This window comes from Gymnoscopelus microlampas, assembly GCF_963454915.1.
Source record: "Gymnoscopelus microlampas genome assembly, chromosome: 21".
Classification (NCBI taxonomy): Eukaryota; Metazoa; Chordata; class Actinopteri; order Myctophiformes; family Myctophidae; genus Gymnoscopelus; species Gymnoscopelus microlampas.
The window spans coordinates 41,478,908-41,499,082 of NC_139958.1; the positions used below are offsets into that span (position 1 = coordinate 41,478,908).

The following is a 20,175-nucleotide window of genomic DNA, read 5'->3' on the forward strand; positions in this document are numbered from 1 at the left end:
CAGGGCTCTGAGTCCAGTCTTGGGCAGTGTGAGACGGTCCTGGGCCGGTGTGCTGGAGGACTGGTGTCTGTCTACTGTTCAGGTGAATTATTCTATATACTTGTGATAAGAGATACTCTGCAGGAGTCTACACTTTTGCATTTTGTATTTTGTTTGTAGTAGTTGCTGTATGTCATTTTGTATTTTATACAGTAACTAGTATCTACTGTATATAATCTTGTATTTTATATAGTAGCTACTGTATATTATTTGGTATTTTATATAGTAGCTGCTGTATATAATTTTGTATTTTATATAGTAGCTACGGTATATAATTTTCTATTTTATATAGTAGCTACTGTATATCATTTTCTATGTTATATAGTCGCTACTGTATATAATATGTATGCATTTCTTTGCTGTTCAATTAATCTTCAAATGTTCAATGCCAAAGTGGTGGTAGATTTTCACATAAAGATGTATGTTAAAGTGCATTTTCATGTCTGTTAACAGATTACCCCATGCTAGAAGACGGGGACAATGTCTGTTCTGGAACCTTGGTGGTAGAGGACGGTGACATTTGGAATATTACCTGCAATGAAAACACCAAAATAACAGCTGATATGATGTGCAAACAACTGAGATGTGGAGTCAGTGTCACACACAACTTTACCTGTGACAGGAGCCACTCAGTTCCACCGACACTGAACTGCTCAGGTAATATCCTGTAGATGTTATACAGTACATCGCATAGTTTCAGCACAGCAAGAAGAAAAATGAGTCAACTCCTGTGTTGTTAAGCTTTAAGTTCCATGATATTTATCTTGCTCTACACACACAGTAGAAAAACATGACATAAAAGCCATGATTTTAAATTCATTGCATCTTAAGTACAGTATGTTGTATCATTTTATTGGGGATACAAAACCGTGCACATTTAAGCAGTTTAGACACGGGTATTATGCCTATATTTTTGTCATTAATTTCTGTGACTTCAAAGATTATACAAAACAGATTAAATGGATCATGTTCATTTATTTCTTAATTTTATCATTTAAATTAAATGCATTTCACTTATTTAATTTTCTCCAATGTAAAATCCCATAACGTTTTAACAGAAAAGATCAACATAATTCTCATGGACAACCACAGTTCCAGTGATTGTTATGGTGCAGTTTATATCAACAGTTCTATGGGTCTGCAGCCTGTGTGTGGTTCAGACTGGGACAGGCATGATGGAGAAGTGGTTTGCAGAGAGTTGGGCTGTGGCAAGGTGAGCTCTCATTCTTTATGGTTAATATGAAATGAATCATGTATCTGTGGTACACACACAGACCTTACGGGTCAATGTTTACACTTTAAATTAACATTCAGCATTTTACAGTGTCCTGGCATTTCTAGTACATTTCTAGTGCTGTGGTTCTAAATACCATGTTATTACTAACTGTATCTTTCTACTTCAGAATTGCACAATCTCTGCACAAGTTCCTCATCCATCCATCAGTAGTCAGCAAATATCATAAGACAAATAAATATCTTTAAAAGGTTTAACTTCTAGGCAACATTAAGCCTAAATTTAAAACATATTATATATATTAGGGATGTCCGATATTATCGGCCGATATTAGCATAAAAATCGGTATCGGTTTTTGAAAAAAACATTTTTATTTTTTTTTGCTTCATAAATAAGTTACAGGAGTTTTTACTGTATATGGTGTGTGTGATATGAAATTTAAGCTTACCCTAATCACAGTAATCCCCGCATATATCGGTATCGGTTGATATCGGTATCGGTAATTAAGAGTTGGACAATATCGGTATATCGGTTATCGGTAAAAAAGCCAATATCGGACAACCCTAATATATATATATATATAGCATTTTTCCCCTATATCAGCCACTATATAATGATGCTGGGGTGTTTTCCTGCATTGAAACACAGTCCTCTTTCTGAAATCCGTATTTTCCCTACTGTTTATGTTTATGTTATGTTTGTCGGGATGTAAATTAACGCACGCATGTGCGCGTCCGTGCGCGTCCGTGTCCGTGTGAACTTTTTACTTTCGTTTTTTTTAACGCTCTCAAACTTCTTTCTTGAGGCACAGAATTTACTTTTAAGATAGCGTTTGGATAGAATTTAGTTGTTTAACTTCATATACAGTATACAGTATGTTGTCAATTTATCATGAAAGAGCCTATTTAAAAATAAAAAATCAGAGAACCGGCAGGGGCGGGCAGTTCCGCACATTGTATCCGAATAAAGCAACCTATTTTGGGCATGGCCCGTTTAGAAGTCCCCCCTGCGTCACCCCCTGGTGTTCGGGGAAACAAACTGCTGGAGGGCGGTATTTGACAACAGTTTTTTTCTTTGTTTATCTCTGAACTTGCCTACAATCCCTTTAACTTCCCAAGGGGAATCTGTGACAGCTGCTGAATGTTGGTGTACCCGCAACATTATATGTGAAAAATCTGAAACGTTATATTCTGCTTTAAGTAGCTTATGAGTGTTTTTCATTAATCTGAATCTATTGCAAGCATTTTTTTTTTTCACCAAAACCACTTTTCCTAATGATTGTAACCCCACTTTTGTGTGAAAATATATAGGCCTATTGGAAAAGATACAAATTGGAATGGAATCTGTCAAATCTGACGCACGCACGCACGCACGCACGCACGCACGCACGCGCACACACACACACACACACACACACACACACACACACACACACACACACACACGCACACACACACACACGCACACACACGCACACACACGCACACACACTCTACAACAGATAATTTCACTCACAAATGGTTTGTGTTGCAAAGGGAATGCATTTTATTCAGAATACATTGAATGTCTTGCAGGTGATTTACACCAGCACCACCAGAACTAGGCAACATGGAATACTGGACAATGTCAACTGTAATGGCACTGAGACGTCACTGTGGCACTGCAAGGCCAAGTACAATGACTCTGTCCCATGCACTTCCACTGCTCATGTCACCTGTGAATGTAAGAGAATGATGATGCATTATTGTTTTTTTTTTGTATTTAATGTAACTTTCATCATTATTGTCTCCGCCAGAGAGAGAGTATGTTTTGCACCCTGTCCGTCCGTCCGTCCGTCCGTCTGTCTGTGGAGAGCTAATCTCTGGCTCCGTTGGCTTGTTCGCAGCGCGCGATTTCCGTGAATTTTTACACACACATTCCCACTAGGCAGAGGAAGAAATGCCATCCTTTCAACATTGCCCTATTATAGCGCCACCTGGAGGTCGATTATTATTATCTTAAAAATATTACCCCTACAAATGTTGTCCAAACATCACGCAAATCAGTACACAGGATCTCTTTAGTGATCACGACGGATCTGTCCGATCCGCCTGATTTGTCGCATTCCAGCCTGGTTGGCGAATTCCGAACATTGCTGGACCACAACCTGGCGGAGACCTGTGCTCCGAGAAGCACTTTTTCTAGTTATGAATGCTTCTGAATGGGGTCATGGTAGCAGCAGCATAAATAAATTCAGAAGAAATTGTATATCAACAATGATAAAATTATTAATGGAGAAACATTAAGTTCATTCTGTAGTCTTGAGAATATAACAAGCCGATATGTCTATTGAGACAGAGCTATTGCAACGTAATACAAGAAAAACTAGAAAAAGTGCTCCTCGGAGCACAGGTCTCCGCCAGGTCAGGTAGGTTATTGTGGCCACCTGGTGGCGCTATAATAGGCCAATGTGAAAAGGGTGCCATTTCTTCCTCGGGCTAGTGGGAATGTGCGTGCATTCATGATTCGAGGCATTTTGTTGCAAAAACGTGTTTTGGTAACTTAGACCTGCTGGTGGCGCTATAACAGTCCAATGTGAAAAGGGTGGTATTTCTTCCTCGGCCTAGTGGGAATGTGTGTGCAAGTTTTCACGGAAATCGCACGCTGTGTTCATGATTTGAGGCATTTTGTTCAAAACGGACCAATCCTGCAAACTTTGGAAGCCAACCTTAGCCAATCAGGATGGAATATGAAATATCGGACAGATTTGTCCTGATCACATGACTATAGAGATACTGTGTAGTGTGTACCGATTTGCGTGATGTTACCATGGACGGATGGACTGGGGGTAAAACATACTCTCTCGCCATGCCTTTCGGCCTGGCGGAGACAATAAATGTGAATACAATCGGTATAGTGATTCCATTATAAACTGTTTTTTAATTGTATTAAATGTATAATTTGTTTAATAGTCTCAGGCAAGCCATTCCACAGCTTCACACCTCAAACAGAAATACACATGTTTTTCTAAGTAGTACTAACACTTTGTTGTTTTAAGTTTAGTTCCCCTCTCAAATCATACCTACTGTACCATCCCTATCCGTAAACCTTTTTTGTTTGTTGCCAGGAAGCGGAGTTTTAAAATCAATTATTTCAAAAAACTTGTGTTTGTGTGATCATGATATCTGACATTATTGTCTCCGCCAGGCCGAAGGGCATGTCGAGAGAGTATGTTTTGCACCCTGTCTGTCCGTCCGTCCGTCCGTCCGTGTGTGTCCCCATCCGTCCGTGTGTGTGTGTGTCCGTCCATGCCAATTCAGAACCTTTGCCCCAAATATTTCACATGGGCCTGTTATAGCGCCACCAGGAGGCCGCTTTTTGTAAAACAATTTTTTTCACAGTACTCCTACAGATTTGGTCCAAACATCACGCACATCTAAAGCTTGCAGGATTAGCCCGCTTTGAACAAAATGCCGCAAATCATGAACCGATTGCGGTGAAACTTTTGCACTACGTTGAGGAAGAAATGCCACCCATTCCACATTGGCCTGTTATAGCGCCACCAGCAGGTCTAATTTAGCAAAACACATTTTTGGAACAAAATGCCTCAAATCATGAATACAGTGTCCGATTGCCATCAAAGGCCTTAGAAGAAATGGCACCCTTTTCACATTGGCCTATTATAGCGCCACCAGGAGGCCACAATAACCTACCTGACCTGGCGGAGACCTGTGTTCCGAGGAGCACTTTTTCTAGTTGACTATTCTTATTGCTTTTTTCTGCGTTATGCTTATTGGCTGAAGGTTGCTTCTGTAGGTGTTACCCCACACCTCCACACAAGTTATTCTGTGATAACCCCCCCTACCTGCTTTTCAGACCACAAGGTGGTGTTCATGAAGAATGGAACGTCCTGTTCTGGTCAGGTGGCAGTAGAGCATGCTAGGAAGGACTACTGGCTCTCAGGGACCAATGAGACGTGGAACCACACTGCTGATGTGGTGTGTGGACAAATGCATTGTGGGAATGCCACTAATGTCACCCTGTTCCCTCATCTTCCTTCTGGAGAACCTGGAATGGAACATGATGTTTGGAGTGAGTCCTATAACTGCTCCTCCACAGAGACATCAGTCTTCCACTGTCCAAAGGACAACACAACTTCATCCAATCAGAGCCTCGCTTTGGTGGAATGTTCAGGTAATGTGTTAACCTTGTAACGTTGCTGTAATGTTGCTGTTGTGTGATTCATTTGATTTTCACTTACAGAACATAGTTCGGTATGATGTCCTCATTTTGTTCTGTTCGATTTTAATGTGTATTTCAACAGGTACTATAACAGCAACACTGTCAGAGCAGTGTTGGGGGACAGTTCAGGTGTGCACCCATGCAGGCTGTGGGGGTGTGTGTGCACACACCTGGACTGAAGCTAATTCTGAAATGCTGTGTACAGACCTGGGCTGTGGACCTGCTTTCTCTGAGATTGACCAGAACATCAAGGGGGATGTGACCATCATGGCAATGTACCCGACCAATCACACCACCAACCTGACTGAGAGCATCATCGTGAAAAAAGACCCAGAGACCAACTGTGATGACAAACCGGCCTTTGTTGTTTGTTTGGGTAAAGTACCTACACTAAAATGTAATATATATATATATATATATATTTCTTTTTTATTGTTATAGGCAAGGCAAGTTTATTTGTAGGCTATAGCACATTTCAATGAGGCAATTCAAAGACGCTTTTCATAAAACATTAAAAACCTGAAACAGATGAGAGAAATAAATGACAATGTCGCAAAAATGGTTATGGTTATACTGTAAACTATATGTTCAATCGTACCTCTTCATAATAATCATATTTTGTGAACATCAATACATTGTCTACAATACTGTCATTTTAGCGGTACTTGACTATATAGGCTACGGCCAATTGAAATATTATTAACAGTACATTGAAAGTACATTTATTTAATTCAAAAATATATTCTTTATTTTATATTATATTATGTTTATTGTTTTAGTGGTACGTGACATATGTTATCTCTGTACATGCGTAGAAAACCTGTTTCACATGAAGTTTTTATACTGTTTCCATGCAGCCAGTGTCAAGGCTGATTTCAAGGATTCCAGAGATCATTGTTCTGGAAATGTGAAGATACTCTATCGAGGCCAACGATACGCTGTCTGTAAAGAAACCCTGGATGACACCAATGTCCAAAATACCATCTGCAGAGATCTGCAATGTGGAGAGACCGGCGAGCCTGTTGAATTCTTTGGACCTTTACCGCAAAGTCCACCTGAAGTCGTGTCAGGACTGAGCTGTCCTGCAAACAGCCACAAGCTGGCAGACTGTAACATTACTTTACAGGACAAAGGACGTTGTTCTCTTGGTGGCCTCCAGTGTTCTGGTACGTTTTAAATGATTCCAACTGACTTTTGATTGATTTATTTAATACTTTATTAAGGGCCGTTCACACTGAACACTATAACTATAACTATAACTATTACTATAACGATATAGTTAAAATATTAAATATTTAAAAAATACTATGGTGAACAATATAGTTATTGTTATCTTTATAGTAAAGTGCCCAGTGTGAACGGCCCTTAAGTTAAGAAATGTAAACGCCATGGAGGTACAGTAAAACATTAAAGGTAGGGTAAGTGATTTTCTTTGGTTAAAATAAGTGTTAAATAGCTCTATATTCTGATAGTACTCATTGCTATAGAGTGTTTGTTCAGTAAAAGGAGTCTCCTTGTCTCTCCAGCTCTTTATAAAACAGAAAATGCATTTTCGTTTCAGTTTCAAGTTTCATTTCCAATTTTATCCAATCAGGATGGAGAACTCAATCAGGATATAGATTAAACAAGTGAAATTGGAAGTGATGACACTAAGACATGAGCAGACAAAATTGGAACTGGAACACTATAAAAATTAAGCTTAAAAATGGGTACTTTCTCCCGATTGGCTGAGATTTTGACACCTACCGGAAAATGTATTTTCTGTTTATTAAAGAGCTGGAGAGATGGGGAGACAACAAACAAACACCCTTTAGCAATGATTACTATCAGTTATAGTGCTTTGCTTTAACCTTTTAACAAAATATTTTTTGTTTTAACCCAAAAATATCACTTACCCTACCTTTAAGGCTAAAAGGATAACACAAAAGCCCAACACTTAAATAGGTTTTGTACCCTACAGGCAATGTGCATGTCACAGACAGTCCATTTGTGAATTTGTACTGTTGTAGGATATGCTTTTACAACAAAAGTATCTTGAACTGAGGCAATAATTAATATTTCTTGGTCTACATCAACTATCCTCTGTGTCTGTTACTTCTCAGACTGGCAGAAGATCAGATTACAAGAACCAAAACAAAGTGGAAGCCACTACTTTGAGGGACATGTGTTTGTTTACAGCCAGAATGGTTCCAGGATGGTTTCTAGCCATGGCTGGACAGACAAAGAGGGAGACAAACTGTGTCGTCATCTAGACCGTGGCGGTTATAAAAAGCATACAGCATCAATTAGTTCTTCTGATCTGTGGGAGAAGAGCTTCAACTGTAGCGATGTGAAGAACCTGAAAACCATCTGGGACTGTGAACGTGAAAATACAAACTCCAGGAACCAAGGGGTCTACCTCCAATGCCAGAGTAATAACTATTACTACTACTACATCTCCAATTCTAGAGTAATAAATAGTATTACCAAACCGTGTAATCCAAAACTAAAACAACTAAAAATATATTTAAATTTAATTATAAAAATTAAAAATAAAAACTTTACACCCAGGATTATAACAGCCCATTTGTACACAATAAGAGTTATATTAACACACAAGATTGTAATGTGTTCAAACTGTGACTTAATATCAAGATTCATGTTTACGTGGGGAACAGGACAGTTTATTTATTTATTTTTTGTCAAAGATTATTGGATGAGGGATATTTAGGCCTCATCAGGCCCAGTAGATGTATGCCTCAAAAATGGTTTGAATGAGATCTCTACGTGACCACATAACATATGTTTTGCAGCGCTATCACATCTGTGTGGTTGTGGGATTGGGGTTTTATTTGTTTATGTTGATTTGTTGTTGTTTCTGTTTTCCCAGAAAACCCTCAGATTAGCCTATCAGGGAGGGTTGGGAGAAGGTGCTCTGGTAAGGTGAAGTTCGATGGCATCAGGGTGTGCAGTGATCACTGGGATGACAAACATTCACAAATAGTTTGCAGAGAGCGGGACTGTGGCAATGCTCTGCCCTTTAAACAAGAAAGAATGACATAGATGTCATGATGGACAGCGCAGGACCCCCCCCCCCCCCCAAAAAAAAAGAAAATAGTTTTGGGGGTACAAAAGCATGGGATGAAAAAAAAAAAAAAAAAAAAAAAAGGAGGTCCGCGGTCGTCCCCCCCCCTTAGGGGTCCCTGGAGACCCTTGGGGGTCCCTGGGGGTGACCTACAGACACGGCGAAGGAAAACTGTAAAGCCACAGCCATGCGATGTTGCACATGAACTCTGCAGCCGCACTGAGCAGAGATGCTCATAGGCCTGCGTCCTGCGTCGCTGACGCACAATATTGTGAAAGGACGCATTCATGACACCGTCGTGCCGTCGTGGCGTCGCACTAGAGTTGTCACCAACAACAGAGAAAAATATAAAAACCAGAAAAAGTGCTCCTCGGAGCACAGGTCTCCGCCAGGTCAGGTAGGTTATTGTGGGCCAGCAATTTTCGGAATTCGCCAATCAGGATGGAATATAAAAAATTTGACAGATCCATCTTGATCACTTGACTATAGAGATCATGTGTACTGATTTGCATGTTTGGACAAAATTAAAAGTAATATAAAAAAGAAACATCTGCCTCCTGGTGGCGCTATAATAGGGCAATGTTAAAAGGGTGGCGTTTGTTCTTCAACGTAGTGCAAATGTGCGTGCAAAGTTCCACCACAATTGGACGCTGTGTTCATGATTTGCGGCATTTTGTTCAAAGCGGGCCACTCCTGCAAACTTTAGATGTCAATGTTAGCCAATCACGATGGAATATGAAATATCAAACAGATGCATCTTGATCACATGACTATAGAGATCATGTGTACCGATTTGCGTGAAATTTGGAAAAAATGTGAAGGCTTAATCTAAAAAAAAAAAAGTTTTACATAAGTCGGCCTCCTGGTGGCGCTATAAAAGGCTAATGTGAAAAATGCAGGGCAGATATTTTTCCTTGGCCTCTAGGGAGTATGTGTGCAAAGTTTCACGCAGATCGGTGCAGATAGTTAAAAACACAAATCTGCCTTTTATAGCGCCACCATGAGGCTGATTTGAACATTTTCAAATGGCATTTCTTCCTCGGCCTAGTGGGAACATGCGTGTTAAATTTCACATAAATCACAAGCTGCGTTCATGATTTGAGGCATTTAGTTCAAAATGGACCAATCCTGCAAACTTTGGAAGCCAACCTTAGCCAATCAGGATGGAATATGGAAAATCAGGCAGATCTGTGTTGATCACATGACTATAGAGATACTGTGCACCGATTTGCGTGATGTTTGGATAAAATCTGTAGGAGTACTGTCCAAAAATGTCTTTTGCACAAATCAGCCTCCTGGTGGCGCTATAAAAGGCCCATGTGAAAAATTTGGGGCAGAGGTTCTGCTCTGGCATCCAGGGAGTGTGTGTGCACAGTTTCACTGCGATCAAGCCAACGGTGCCAGAGATTAGCTGTTCACAGACACACGGACACACACACACACAGACACACGGACGGACAGGGGGTAAAACATACTCTCTCGCCATGCCTTCGGCCTGGCGGAGACAATAATTTGCGATAAAATTATTAGTGCACGATAAGTATCGGCCCGATAATTATCGGTTCGATATCAGGAATTATGACGTCATCACGATAAAACCGATAACATTAATAATAGCTCCGATAATATATAATATTTGTCAACTGTGATCTGCATGGACTCTCAGTTAGACACCGTTGTACTGGAGAAGTATAACTCTCGGTTAGACACCGTTGTACTGGAGAAGTATAACTCTCGGTTAGACACCGTTGTACTGGAGAAGTATAACTCTCGGTTAGACACCGTTGTACTGGAGAAGTATAACTCTCGGTTAGACACCGTTGTACTGGAGAAGTATAACTCTCGGTTAGACACCGTTGTAGTGTTGTGCTAGTGGTGTGCTAGTTACTGAAAACCAGTGACTAGTTACCATTACTAGTTACTTGTCATGTAAAAGTAACTCAGTTACTTTACTAGTTACTTACACCAAAAAGTAATGCGTTACTGTGAAAAGTAACTTTGAAGTTACTTTAAAAAAGAAAGGGCTCCCATTATTGCCCTTATAGCCTTCATTTCAGTACTGTTATTGCATTGGAGAATAATACAATCTGTTGATCAACTTGACATGCATTTGCATCACTGAACTCTGCTAAGCAATGTGGTCAATACCAGGGGTTACGATATAGGATTGTAACCTGCTGGTCCCAATGTCCGGAATGAATCAAATGTATCAGACATCTGATACAAAATACCGGTCATAACTATATTTAAGCATTAATTACAATTAAGCAGGTGCGTAAATACAGCCTAACACTTAGGCCTACAGCATTATATTTTGGATTGAGCTATTTGAACATGAACCATGATGAACGAGTAATATACACATTTTATATACAGTAGCAGGGTCATCTTGCACAAATACATTAATTACCTACACTTGTGCCTGGCAATGTCCTTCTCACCCATTGACTTGCATGTTAAATGATGGCGTTTCCCCTTAAAAAATAATCGATCATTTCAGGAGCAAGAGCTTAAAAATCTATTCTAAATCTAGTCAACAAGGCCTGCAGTAGGCTATGCACTGGACAAATATGCATGACATTATTTCAATACACTAAAAACCAGTGGTGGAAAGTAACTAAGTACATTTACTCAAGTACTGTACTTATAAGTACAATTTTGAGGTATCTGTACTTTACTTGAGTATTTCCAATTTCCAATACTTTTACTACTACTCCACTACATCTCAGAGGCAACTATTGTACTTTTACTCCACTACATGTATTTGAAAACTTTAGTTACTAGTTACTTTTCAGATATAAATTATGATATAATGAAACATACATTAACCACTTTAACCCTATTTTATACCTAGCCGGTCTACAAGCTCACAACGCGTCGCATCGCGACCCGTTGTGAGCTTGAAGATCTGCTATTTTCAAATATTTAGTACTTTTACTTTTGGTACTTTAAGTGCATTTTGATGCCAATACTTTCGTACTTTTACTCAAGTAAATTTTGAATTCTGGACTTTTACTTGTAACAAGAGTATTTCTATATTGCAGTATTGGTACTTTTACTTAAGTAAAGAATTTGAGTACTTTTTCCACCACTGCTAAAAACATGGGAAATGTTAGAGGGAGTAATAGCCACGGATACACGACGGTCGACTGTCACGACCGTCATGGATGAACTTCAACCTAGTGTTTGCACTTTCTCCATTTATGACCCGTACATCTACATAAACGTTCATATTTCAAAGATAAAGTGCTTATCCCATGGCGACGGAGGTTACATGTATATATGGGCTCTCAAAAGTACCTGTATCATCCGTATTGTTCAATAAAAAGCATTTTAATCTGATCGGTGGCCATATGCTTTTAACAGAGTGACCCTATCGGTTGGTAGGTGTATTGCACTCGAATACATTATGAAAAAATGGCCACTAATCGGATTACAATGCTTTTCATTGAACAATAGTATAGTTCAGCTTGGGAAAAGCAGCCTTTAACGGGTTTGGGTACGTGGTTCATAATCACCATTGCGTTATCGTGGTTATCTCTCTCTCTCTCTCTCTCTCTCTCTCTCTCTCTCTCTCTCTCTCTCTCTCTCTCTCTCTCTCTCTCTCTGGACCTCACTGTCCATGAAAAGAATGTCGGGGACTCGGGGCTCCCGAAAATTATCTCGCAGAATCGCTGCTGCGCTGAAAATAGCAGATCTACAATTGCAAGCTCACAACGCGTAGTGATGGGACCTGTTGTGAGCTTGTAGATCTGCTATTTTCAAATAGCCAACGCAGCCATGCAGATCTGCAAGCCTAACCGAATGACTGTTAAAGCAGTTTGTTTAAATTACTTTATAAAATGTTATATTTTCACAGGGATTATTTATTAGTGTAGATATACATTTTGGAGTGGATATATGTGTCCAGATGCCTGTCAGACCGTCTGCTCCGCAGGTCTAGAATGGAATAAACGGGCGCAGCCAACGTCAACAATTGGTCTCGACCAGACGTGAGATCTCAGCGTAAAGTAGGATGAAGCCCACGTCAGGATATATTGATAAATGCCGAAAGGTGCGGTGATATCGCCGTACGTTCATTATTCGGGCTACACCGCGTTGATAAATGAGGGCCACTGTGCCTTAACTCCGCCAGACAGCTTTTTGTGTATTTACTATGAATATCGCCCCTATACTTAAGGCTGACAAATAACGTAATACACATCCATTCTCTCTCTACGTCCTGCGTGTCTGGAGGATGTTGGGTCTTTTGAGCAATTGAGCCAATGTGTATTCTCAGAATCCCATTTCACACTCGAGTGTGAAATGTGTCTGTCTGTGTCCCTCATTCACAGAACCGGTTTATTGACATAAGCGCACAATATAAACACCACACACATGTCCTGGCCTGAGTGGCCTCGTTCTCTTCATGTTTGATTCTTGAGACAGCAGAGAGGCAGCAATGGCACCAGCGTAAAAAAAAAAGTTTGTCCAGAGCAAACTCAGCGACGCGAGGACGCCTAAACGAACGGTCGCCTAAACCACTTTCAGGGCAAGCTGCTTCAGGCTGCAGCATCAGTCCTGCTTGGTAAAATAAAGGCTGAACTCAGTGGACATTGGACAATATTTTGCAATAGGCCTACTCGCGTATAAAGATTTCCCGCTTTCCAAACGGGAACTAGTTGCAGTTTGTATTCGATTCATGGAGGATGGAGGACTCATCAAAGAGCGGGCAGTGGAATTTATTGACACCGCGGATTTGACTGCACGGTGCATCACAAAGCGCTCCTAAAATAAACCTTTCCGAGCGCACTTTATGTACACTGCAATTCTCACTGGCTAAATGTAGTGCTTTGCACTCTGTAGCCTAACAAAGCATCCCTGGATATTAGCAATACATTGCCAGCTTTGTTTTTGTGTATCAAGTGGCCCCCCCCCCCTTTTTCTCTCTCATGTAGCCTACTGGTGCAGCGATATGCTTGTGGTTCAAGAAAGTACAAAATAAAAGTCTTTGAGTCGTTGTCATGGTTAATAATTTACCAATCATCTACCAACTATTGTAGGCTACCCGTGTCTAAGCTAAAACATAAACATGTAGGTCGCCTACATAGGCTACTTTGGTAAATAAATCTGGTTATTTGAAGAGGAGGTTATTCAACTCTCCAGCTGTCTATCTGCGACTCTCTCCCCCCCGCCGCCCCTTGCGCTTCAACTACATGCAAAAAGGCCGTTCGCAGCTTGCGATGCTTAAATGAAGAAATGTGCACAGAAAATCATCTAAAACTATGCTAAATAAACCCCAAATAAAAATCAAAAATAAAAGCGGGGCTTTATTGTGGCTTAAATAGATTCAAGTCAACACTTATTAATGTTTTGGTGCATTCTATAATTTAATACAAAATTCTGATGCCTCCATAGTCTATAGTCTACATGTCTACTCAGTGGTGGAAAGTAACTAAGTACATTTACTAAAGTACTGTACTTGAGTACAGTTTTGAGGTATTTGTACTTTACTTGAGTATTTCCAATTTACAATACTTTTACTTCTACTCCACTACATCTCAGAGGCAAATATTGCACTTTTACTCTACATTTAGTTGAAAACTTTAGTTACTAGTTACTTTTCAGATATAAACTATGATATAATGAAATATACATTAACCACTTTAGCCCTATTTCATACCTATAGGCTATTTGAAAATAGCAGATCTACAAGCTCACAACGCGTCGCATCGCGACGCCTTGTGAGCTTGTAGATCGGCTATTTTCAAATATTTGTAGATCGGCTATTTTCAAATATTTAGTACTTTTACTTTTGGTACTTTAAGTACATTTTGATGCCAATACTTTTGTACTTTTACTCAAGTACATTTTTAATTCTGGACTTTTACTTGTAACGGAGTATTTTTATATTGCAGTATTGGTACTTTTACTTAAGTAAAGAATTTGAGTACTTTTTCCACCACTGTGTCTACTTCTCTGCAGTGCCTGAGTGCCTGTGACAACAGGCAGCCGTTCCAAATTTTTCGGAGCAAAGAGGGGGCGTCTCCCTGCATGAATCCAAGTTGCAGCAACCAATCGGTGTTTGGAGCAAAGAGGGGGCGTCTCCCTGCATGAATCCAAGTTGCAGCAACCAATCGGTGGCAACCAGACCCTTTTTTAGCAAGCCGGCCCACTTTTTCCCACAAACAGAGAGTCCCTGACCAAATCACGCCCCGTTACGCCCCTTTTTCGCCTAAGCCACCTCCTCTCTTTATAAGCCTGCAGAGGTTACATCCCACATACCTCAGACGCCTTTCATCTCTCTCCATAGAGGACAGCTCGCTTCGCTTGAGCTGTCCTAAAAACATAGAAGAACTGGGTCAGATGTTTACCACGTCCGTTGCCTGGGCTCTGAGTCCAGTCTTCGGCAGTGTGAGACGGTCCGGTCGGCTCACTGTGCTGGAGGACTGGTGTCTGTCTACTGTACAGGTGAATTATTGTATATACTTGTGATAAGCGACACTCTTCAGATTTTTTTGTAAAGAATATTTGCAGATTTTCTGTCAGCTGTTTTTAGTCTACATTTTTTGAATATTGTATTTTATACTGTATAGCTACTGTAGGCTATATGAGGTTATTTAAGAATCTACACAATATTTTATTTCAGTATTTATCACTTTATTTTCTAATGGAAAAATAATAATTAAAATTGAAATGGCATCCATTTATTACTGTAAAACAGGCATTTTGGACATTGAAGTGGACAAAGTACTGTAGGGTTAGGGTCTATAGGAACTTTTTAGGATTTTATATTAATTGAACCCATCATCTTATTTACAAGGTTTTTAGACATAATGGACAATGGCTTGGAATTGAGACCAGATCATTTTTATTTTTTTCATTTGAAACTGTCATTGGATTGCAATATTTTTTTTTCTCTACCTTTAGTGGTTGAATACTCTTCCTAGTTTTCCTGTACTGTTTTCCTTTGTTCTTTTGCTAATTCATACCTACTGTATATGCTACTAATACTGTATAAATCCATTCAAACGCTTGGATGCAATAGTGTTTCCACATATAAAGCAGAGTTTTTCATCTCACTTGTTACAGATGGCATCGTCTTCAAGACCAAAGAGAAGTGCAGAGGCAGACTTAGTGTCCTATACCAAAATAAGTGGGAGCATGTGTGTCCCCTAAATGTAACAAAGGATTTTAAGATCCTACTGTGCAAGAAGCTTGGTTGTGGTGAAGGCATTGAGAACATTATGACAGATGTGAATTCCACAGAGGAGGTAAACAACTGTTTTGTTTGCTTTGTCTTTTAAGTCACATTGACTTTAAGACATCTCATCACTCTGGTCTATTCTGCACATTATTTTTTATGAAATGTGTTTTTGTGTGACATTCCTGACTGAAACCATTGAGGAAAAAACTCACAAACACTAAAGGAAGTTTTGATTTTGATTGTAGGACCTGAAAATGACTCTGGTTTGCACAAAAGATCAGGACATCAGAGACTGTGTCCACCGGAAGTCTTGTAAGAAAGTCAAACCAGCTGAAATCTATTGTAAAGGTACCACTCCTACTTTCACTGATCATCTTAAACTAAATGTGTTGTTAAGTTGTTGTGATTGTTCCTATATGCTGATGAGTGAACCAATTCTGATTATTATTTTTGATGATGATGATGATCTCGTTTGCTTTATTCAACCAACAAATTCAAATGAATTCAGTCCTGGATATGAATGCCCTTAGTTGTACCATACCCATTGTGATTGTGATGCTGCTGATCCTCTTCAGCCTGTGTGTGAGAACACCTGCCACTGTTAATTGTGAGTAACATTATATTAATGTATTCTATGAACATGGTTGTAGTCATAGGATATTCTATTTGATATAAACTTTGTGAATAGGAGGCTTGAACATTATGTGAATAATTTGTCAATCATGTAAATTCACTGAACAACATGTTTTATACGTGTCCAGTATTATTTTTTTTGACACATAGCTGGATTGTAAGAGCAGGGAGGCAAAATACAACCACTCCAATTGTAAAGTTATATTCTATTTACATTACATTGTATTAATACTGTACAATAAAAAGTTACATTGTGCAGCATTAAATTTGTCCTGAGTTACCAATTCAAATGAAAATGTTTTTCAAAGATTCTTTCCTTGTGTGTGTGTGTGTGTGTGTGTGTGTGTGTGTGTGTGTGTGTGTGTGTGTGTGTGTGTGTGTGTGTGTGTGTGTGTGTGTGTACCACGTTGTGAAGACATGTTTATCCTATATAGTAATAATAAGTACAGTAATACTGCATGTACAACAGTAAATGTATATTTTTTTTACCACGTTGTCATCTAGTAAGAACATCTTCAGAACAAGACAAAGAGGATGAAGGTGTTGAATATGAGGAGATTGGCATCACTGCAAATGAAATGAAAGTCTTGGATCAACTTGGTGAGTGATATTTACATTCTCATTACTAGACAGTGATACAGTACACATTAATTATCTAACCCAGTCTCACTGTGACACACTGTGACACACTGTATAACACCGTATAACCAGGCTTTTTGTAAGCTCATCAACAGTCAAGTGTCAGGAGGTTGTGTTATCTCATTATTAGGGCATAGCAGTGGTGGCCATTTTGTGGTGCCATGGATGGAAAACCCATTCATTTTTCCCTATAGAAATTTCCTAAAATAATATACATTTATATAAATTACTGCTCTGCCCTATAGTCGACACAATGTGCTCCAACCTCAGAACGAAACCATAGTCCTCTTTCATGTACAGTTTACATGTTGACAGGTTACAAAATAGACATTTAGCAGACACTCTTATCCAGAGCTACTTACAAGAGTGAGATCAGAGTAAGCAGCATCAACACTAGTCAACAACGACAGGGTAGATAGTCACATAAATAGAGTGCAGAGAGAATAATGTATTGCCTCAAAGAAACTAGGATACCAGGTAAACACAATGAATCTAGCATCTGTCTAAACATCATGTTAACTAAATACCATTCTGTAGCGGTCATTGCAGAATCATTAGAGAGCACGTCTGTGGAGCCAGAGGCCCTGGTTGTCCCAGGTTTGATTCCAGGCCAGGCCACCAACTGTGAGTAACGTTATATTAATGTATTCTATGAACATGGTTGGAGTCATAGGATGTTCTCTTTCATATGAACTGTGTCAATAGGAGGCTTGAACATCATGCAAATCATGTGAATTCACTGAACGACATGTTTTAATACTTGTCCAGTCATTTGAAAGAAATAAACACAGCCTGATACCCATGTAGATGAAGTAATACTACTATCTGGTCGTTAGAGGCCAGTATTTGGACACATAGTATCATGTTTTTTCTAGTACCAATTCAAATGGAAATGTTAGAGCCAAAATCTAATGTTGAACAGTAGCAATATGTCGTTTTTATGTGACTGTTCACAATCATTTGTGTGTGTGTGTGTGTGTGTGTGTGTGTGTGTGTGTGTGTGTGTGTGTGTGTGTGTGTGCGCGCGCGCGCGTTGTGAAGACATCTTTATCCTATAGTAATAATAATAAGCACAGTAATATTGCATTTAAAACGGTACGTATATTTTTTCACCAGTAGTTTTCTAACTTGTGTTGTCATATAGTAAGACAATCTTCACAAAAAGACAAAGAGGATGAAGGTGTTGAATATGAGGAGATTGGCATCACTGCAAATGAAATGAAAGTCTTGCATCAACTTGGTGAGTGATATTTACATTCTCATCAGACTATGATTGATGATGACACATTCATTATCTAACCCAGTCTCAGTACTCTGACAAAGGGCATAACACTGTATAACACCATGTACTGTATAATACAGTATCACTGTATAGGGCATAGCAGTGGCAGCCATTTTGTGGTTCCACTCATAAAAAGCCCATTTACTTTTCCCATATAGATTTCTCAAAATATTTATATCACAAAATGGCCACCACTGCTATGCCCTATAGACGGATTCATTGTTTACCAACATTGAGGCTGCACGCACAGATGCCTGTTTCATGTAATTAATTCCCAACAGATATCCAAATCGCTATAATTGTTTACACACACCAAGGTATATATTTCAGAGATAGATACAGTATCACAGTAAACATCCATCCTAAACCTTCTTCCTCCACACTGGGAGGAAAACAGCATCTGAAATTGGATAGGATGCATTTTTTAACATTTTAGTTTGTGACCACTTTTACATTACATCTAATGAGCGGTCGGGCCCCGGCCTGCGAGCGCATACTGATTTTTATCAGTGTGACGTTGGAAATGCATCTACAACAGGGCTTTTTGAAGCTCATCAACAGTCAAGATTCAGGAGGTTGCATTATAGTCGAAACAATACGCTCCAACTAAACCATAGTCCTCTTTCATGTACAGTTTACACGTTGACAGCTTACAGAATAGACATTTAGCAGACGCTCTTATCCAGAGCTACTTACAAGAGTGAGAACTCTTGGCCTGGGCCGTAGTGTGGCGGTTCAGGCACCCTAGGCTGCAATGGCAGCCTGACAGCGTGTCGCAGGTTTGACTCCCGTTTCCGACGACCTTTGTTGCGTGCCCCCCCCAATCTCTCTCACCATTTCCTGTCAGCCTACTTTCCCTATCCCTCTCTAAAAATAAAGACATCATTTATTTACTATTATTAATTCATTATTTTCGAGCGTGAAATGGTCCGTGCCGCGCAGCACGGCGGCCGGCTGCACTCTCGTGCTCTGATAAACAAACCCACAACCACATGAAGTCAAGACAGCAGCGTCATCATGATCCTCACCCAGCCAGCAACAACAAGAAAAAAAGATTATGGTCTACCTTTCTTTGAGGTAAACTGTGAAGAATAATATTGCAAAAATAGTTCCAATCCAGTGCGTAACACACAAACAAAAACTCCTCATTTTGAGTCACGAGCGCCGTGAAGAAAAAGTATAGGCTTGTTCTCATGTGTGTGCGACATGTGTGTGTGTGTGTTGTTGTCACGTGACTACTACTAGCAACGTGCCTGCAGGCTGCTAGTGCTGCTGCACAACCATGAACTATACCGGGGTTTCGCGAGAGGCGGATTATGTTACCAGAGTGAAATTATCTGCACAAAATGTTCGGTGAGCCCGAGCCGGCCCTAGGCCCGATGATCAAATACAGAAAGGGCCCTAGCCCGGCCCGTTTTGGCGGGCCAGGCCGGGCCCTGGGCGGGCCCCAGCGGGCCTGCAGGGCTCTAATCCACATACTGCAACAGTGTGTGGATGAATGAAGTTGTTTTGAGTTCTTGTGCTTCTATTCTCTTGTCATGTTGAAAGCAGGATGCAGGTCAGACACAGCGGAGGTCACTCTGAACGATGCAGTAAGTACTTCCTCCTTTTGTCATGATGTCATCCATGAGGAGGAAGTGACCGTGGTCCTCAACCCACAACCTCACCACACCAACACTCAACATGCAGGAAAGTTGGAGTCATTGTTACACCTTTATGAGAAAGCACACAATGAATAATATTAATGAGAATTTGTGTGTGTGTGTGTGTGTGTGTGTGTGTGTGTGTGTGTGTGTGTGTGTGTGTGTGTGTGTGTGTGTGTGTGTGTGTGTGTGTGTGTGTGTGTGTGTGTGTGTGTCGTCACGTTGTGAAGACAA

At 40.0% G+C, this 20,175-nt stretch overlaps 2 protein-coding genes and 1 long non-coding RNA gene across 3 annotated transcripts in view; all 3 read left to right on the forward strand.

Moving 5' to 3' along the window:
• The window catches only part of LOC311038011 (scavenger receptor cysteine-rich type 1 protein M130-like), a gene marked incomplete at both ends in the record, with an annotated part of 36,090 nt that extends 19,741 nt beyond the window's left edge, over positions 1–16,349 (forward strand). The window contains 5 exons of the mRNA XM_084047307.1: positions 1–82; positions 6,352–6,660; positions 7,597–7,857; positions 14,851–15,008; positions 16,320–16,349. The exon at positions 1–82 is cut by the window's left edge and continues 182 nt beyond it. Coding sequence (XP_083903433.1) covers positions 1–82; positions 6,352–6,660; positions 7,597–7,857; positions 14,851–15,008; positions 16,320–16,349 — 840 coding nt within the window. The remainder of the gene's footprint in view (positions 83–6,351; positions 6,661–7,596; positions 7,858–14,850; positions 15,009–16,319) is intronic.
• On the forward strand, positions 501–6,327 carry LOC311037293 (scavenger receptor cysteine-rich type 1 protein M160-like; the record flags this gene model as incomplete). Its single annotated transcript, XM_084046415.1, has 6 exons — positions 501–552; positions 1,098–1,252; positions 2,848–2,995; positions 5,129–5,446; positions 5,577–5,860; positions 6,310–6,327. The coding sequence occupies 6 exons, from the start codon at positions 501–503 to the stop codon at positions 6,325–6,327; spliced, it is 975 nt and encodes a 324-aa protein (XP_083902541.1).
• A 554-nt stretch (positions 16,350–16,903) lies between the features above and the next one.
• Positions 16,904–18,257, forward strand: LOC311037099. The gene is made up of 3 exons (XR_014599926.1): positions 16,904–16,977; positions 17,554–17,640; positions 18,161–18,257. It is a non-coding gene; the product is annotated as an uncharacterized lncRNA (long non-coding RNA).
• Positions 18,258–20,175: the final 1,918 nt, after the last annotated feature.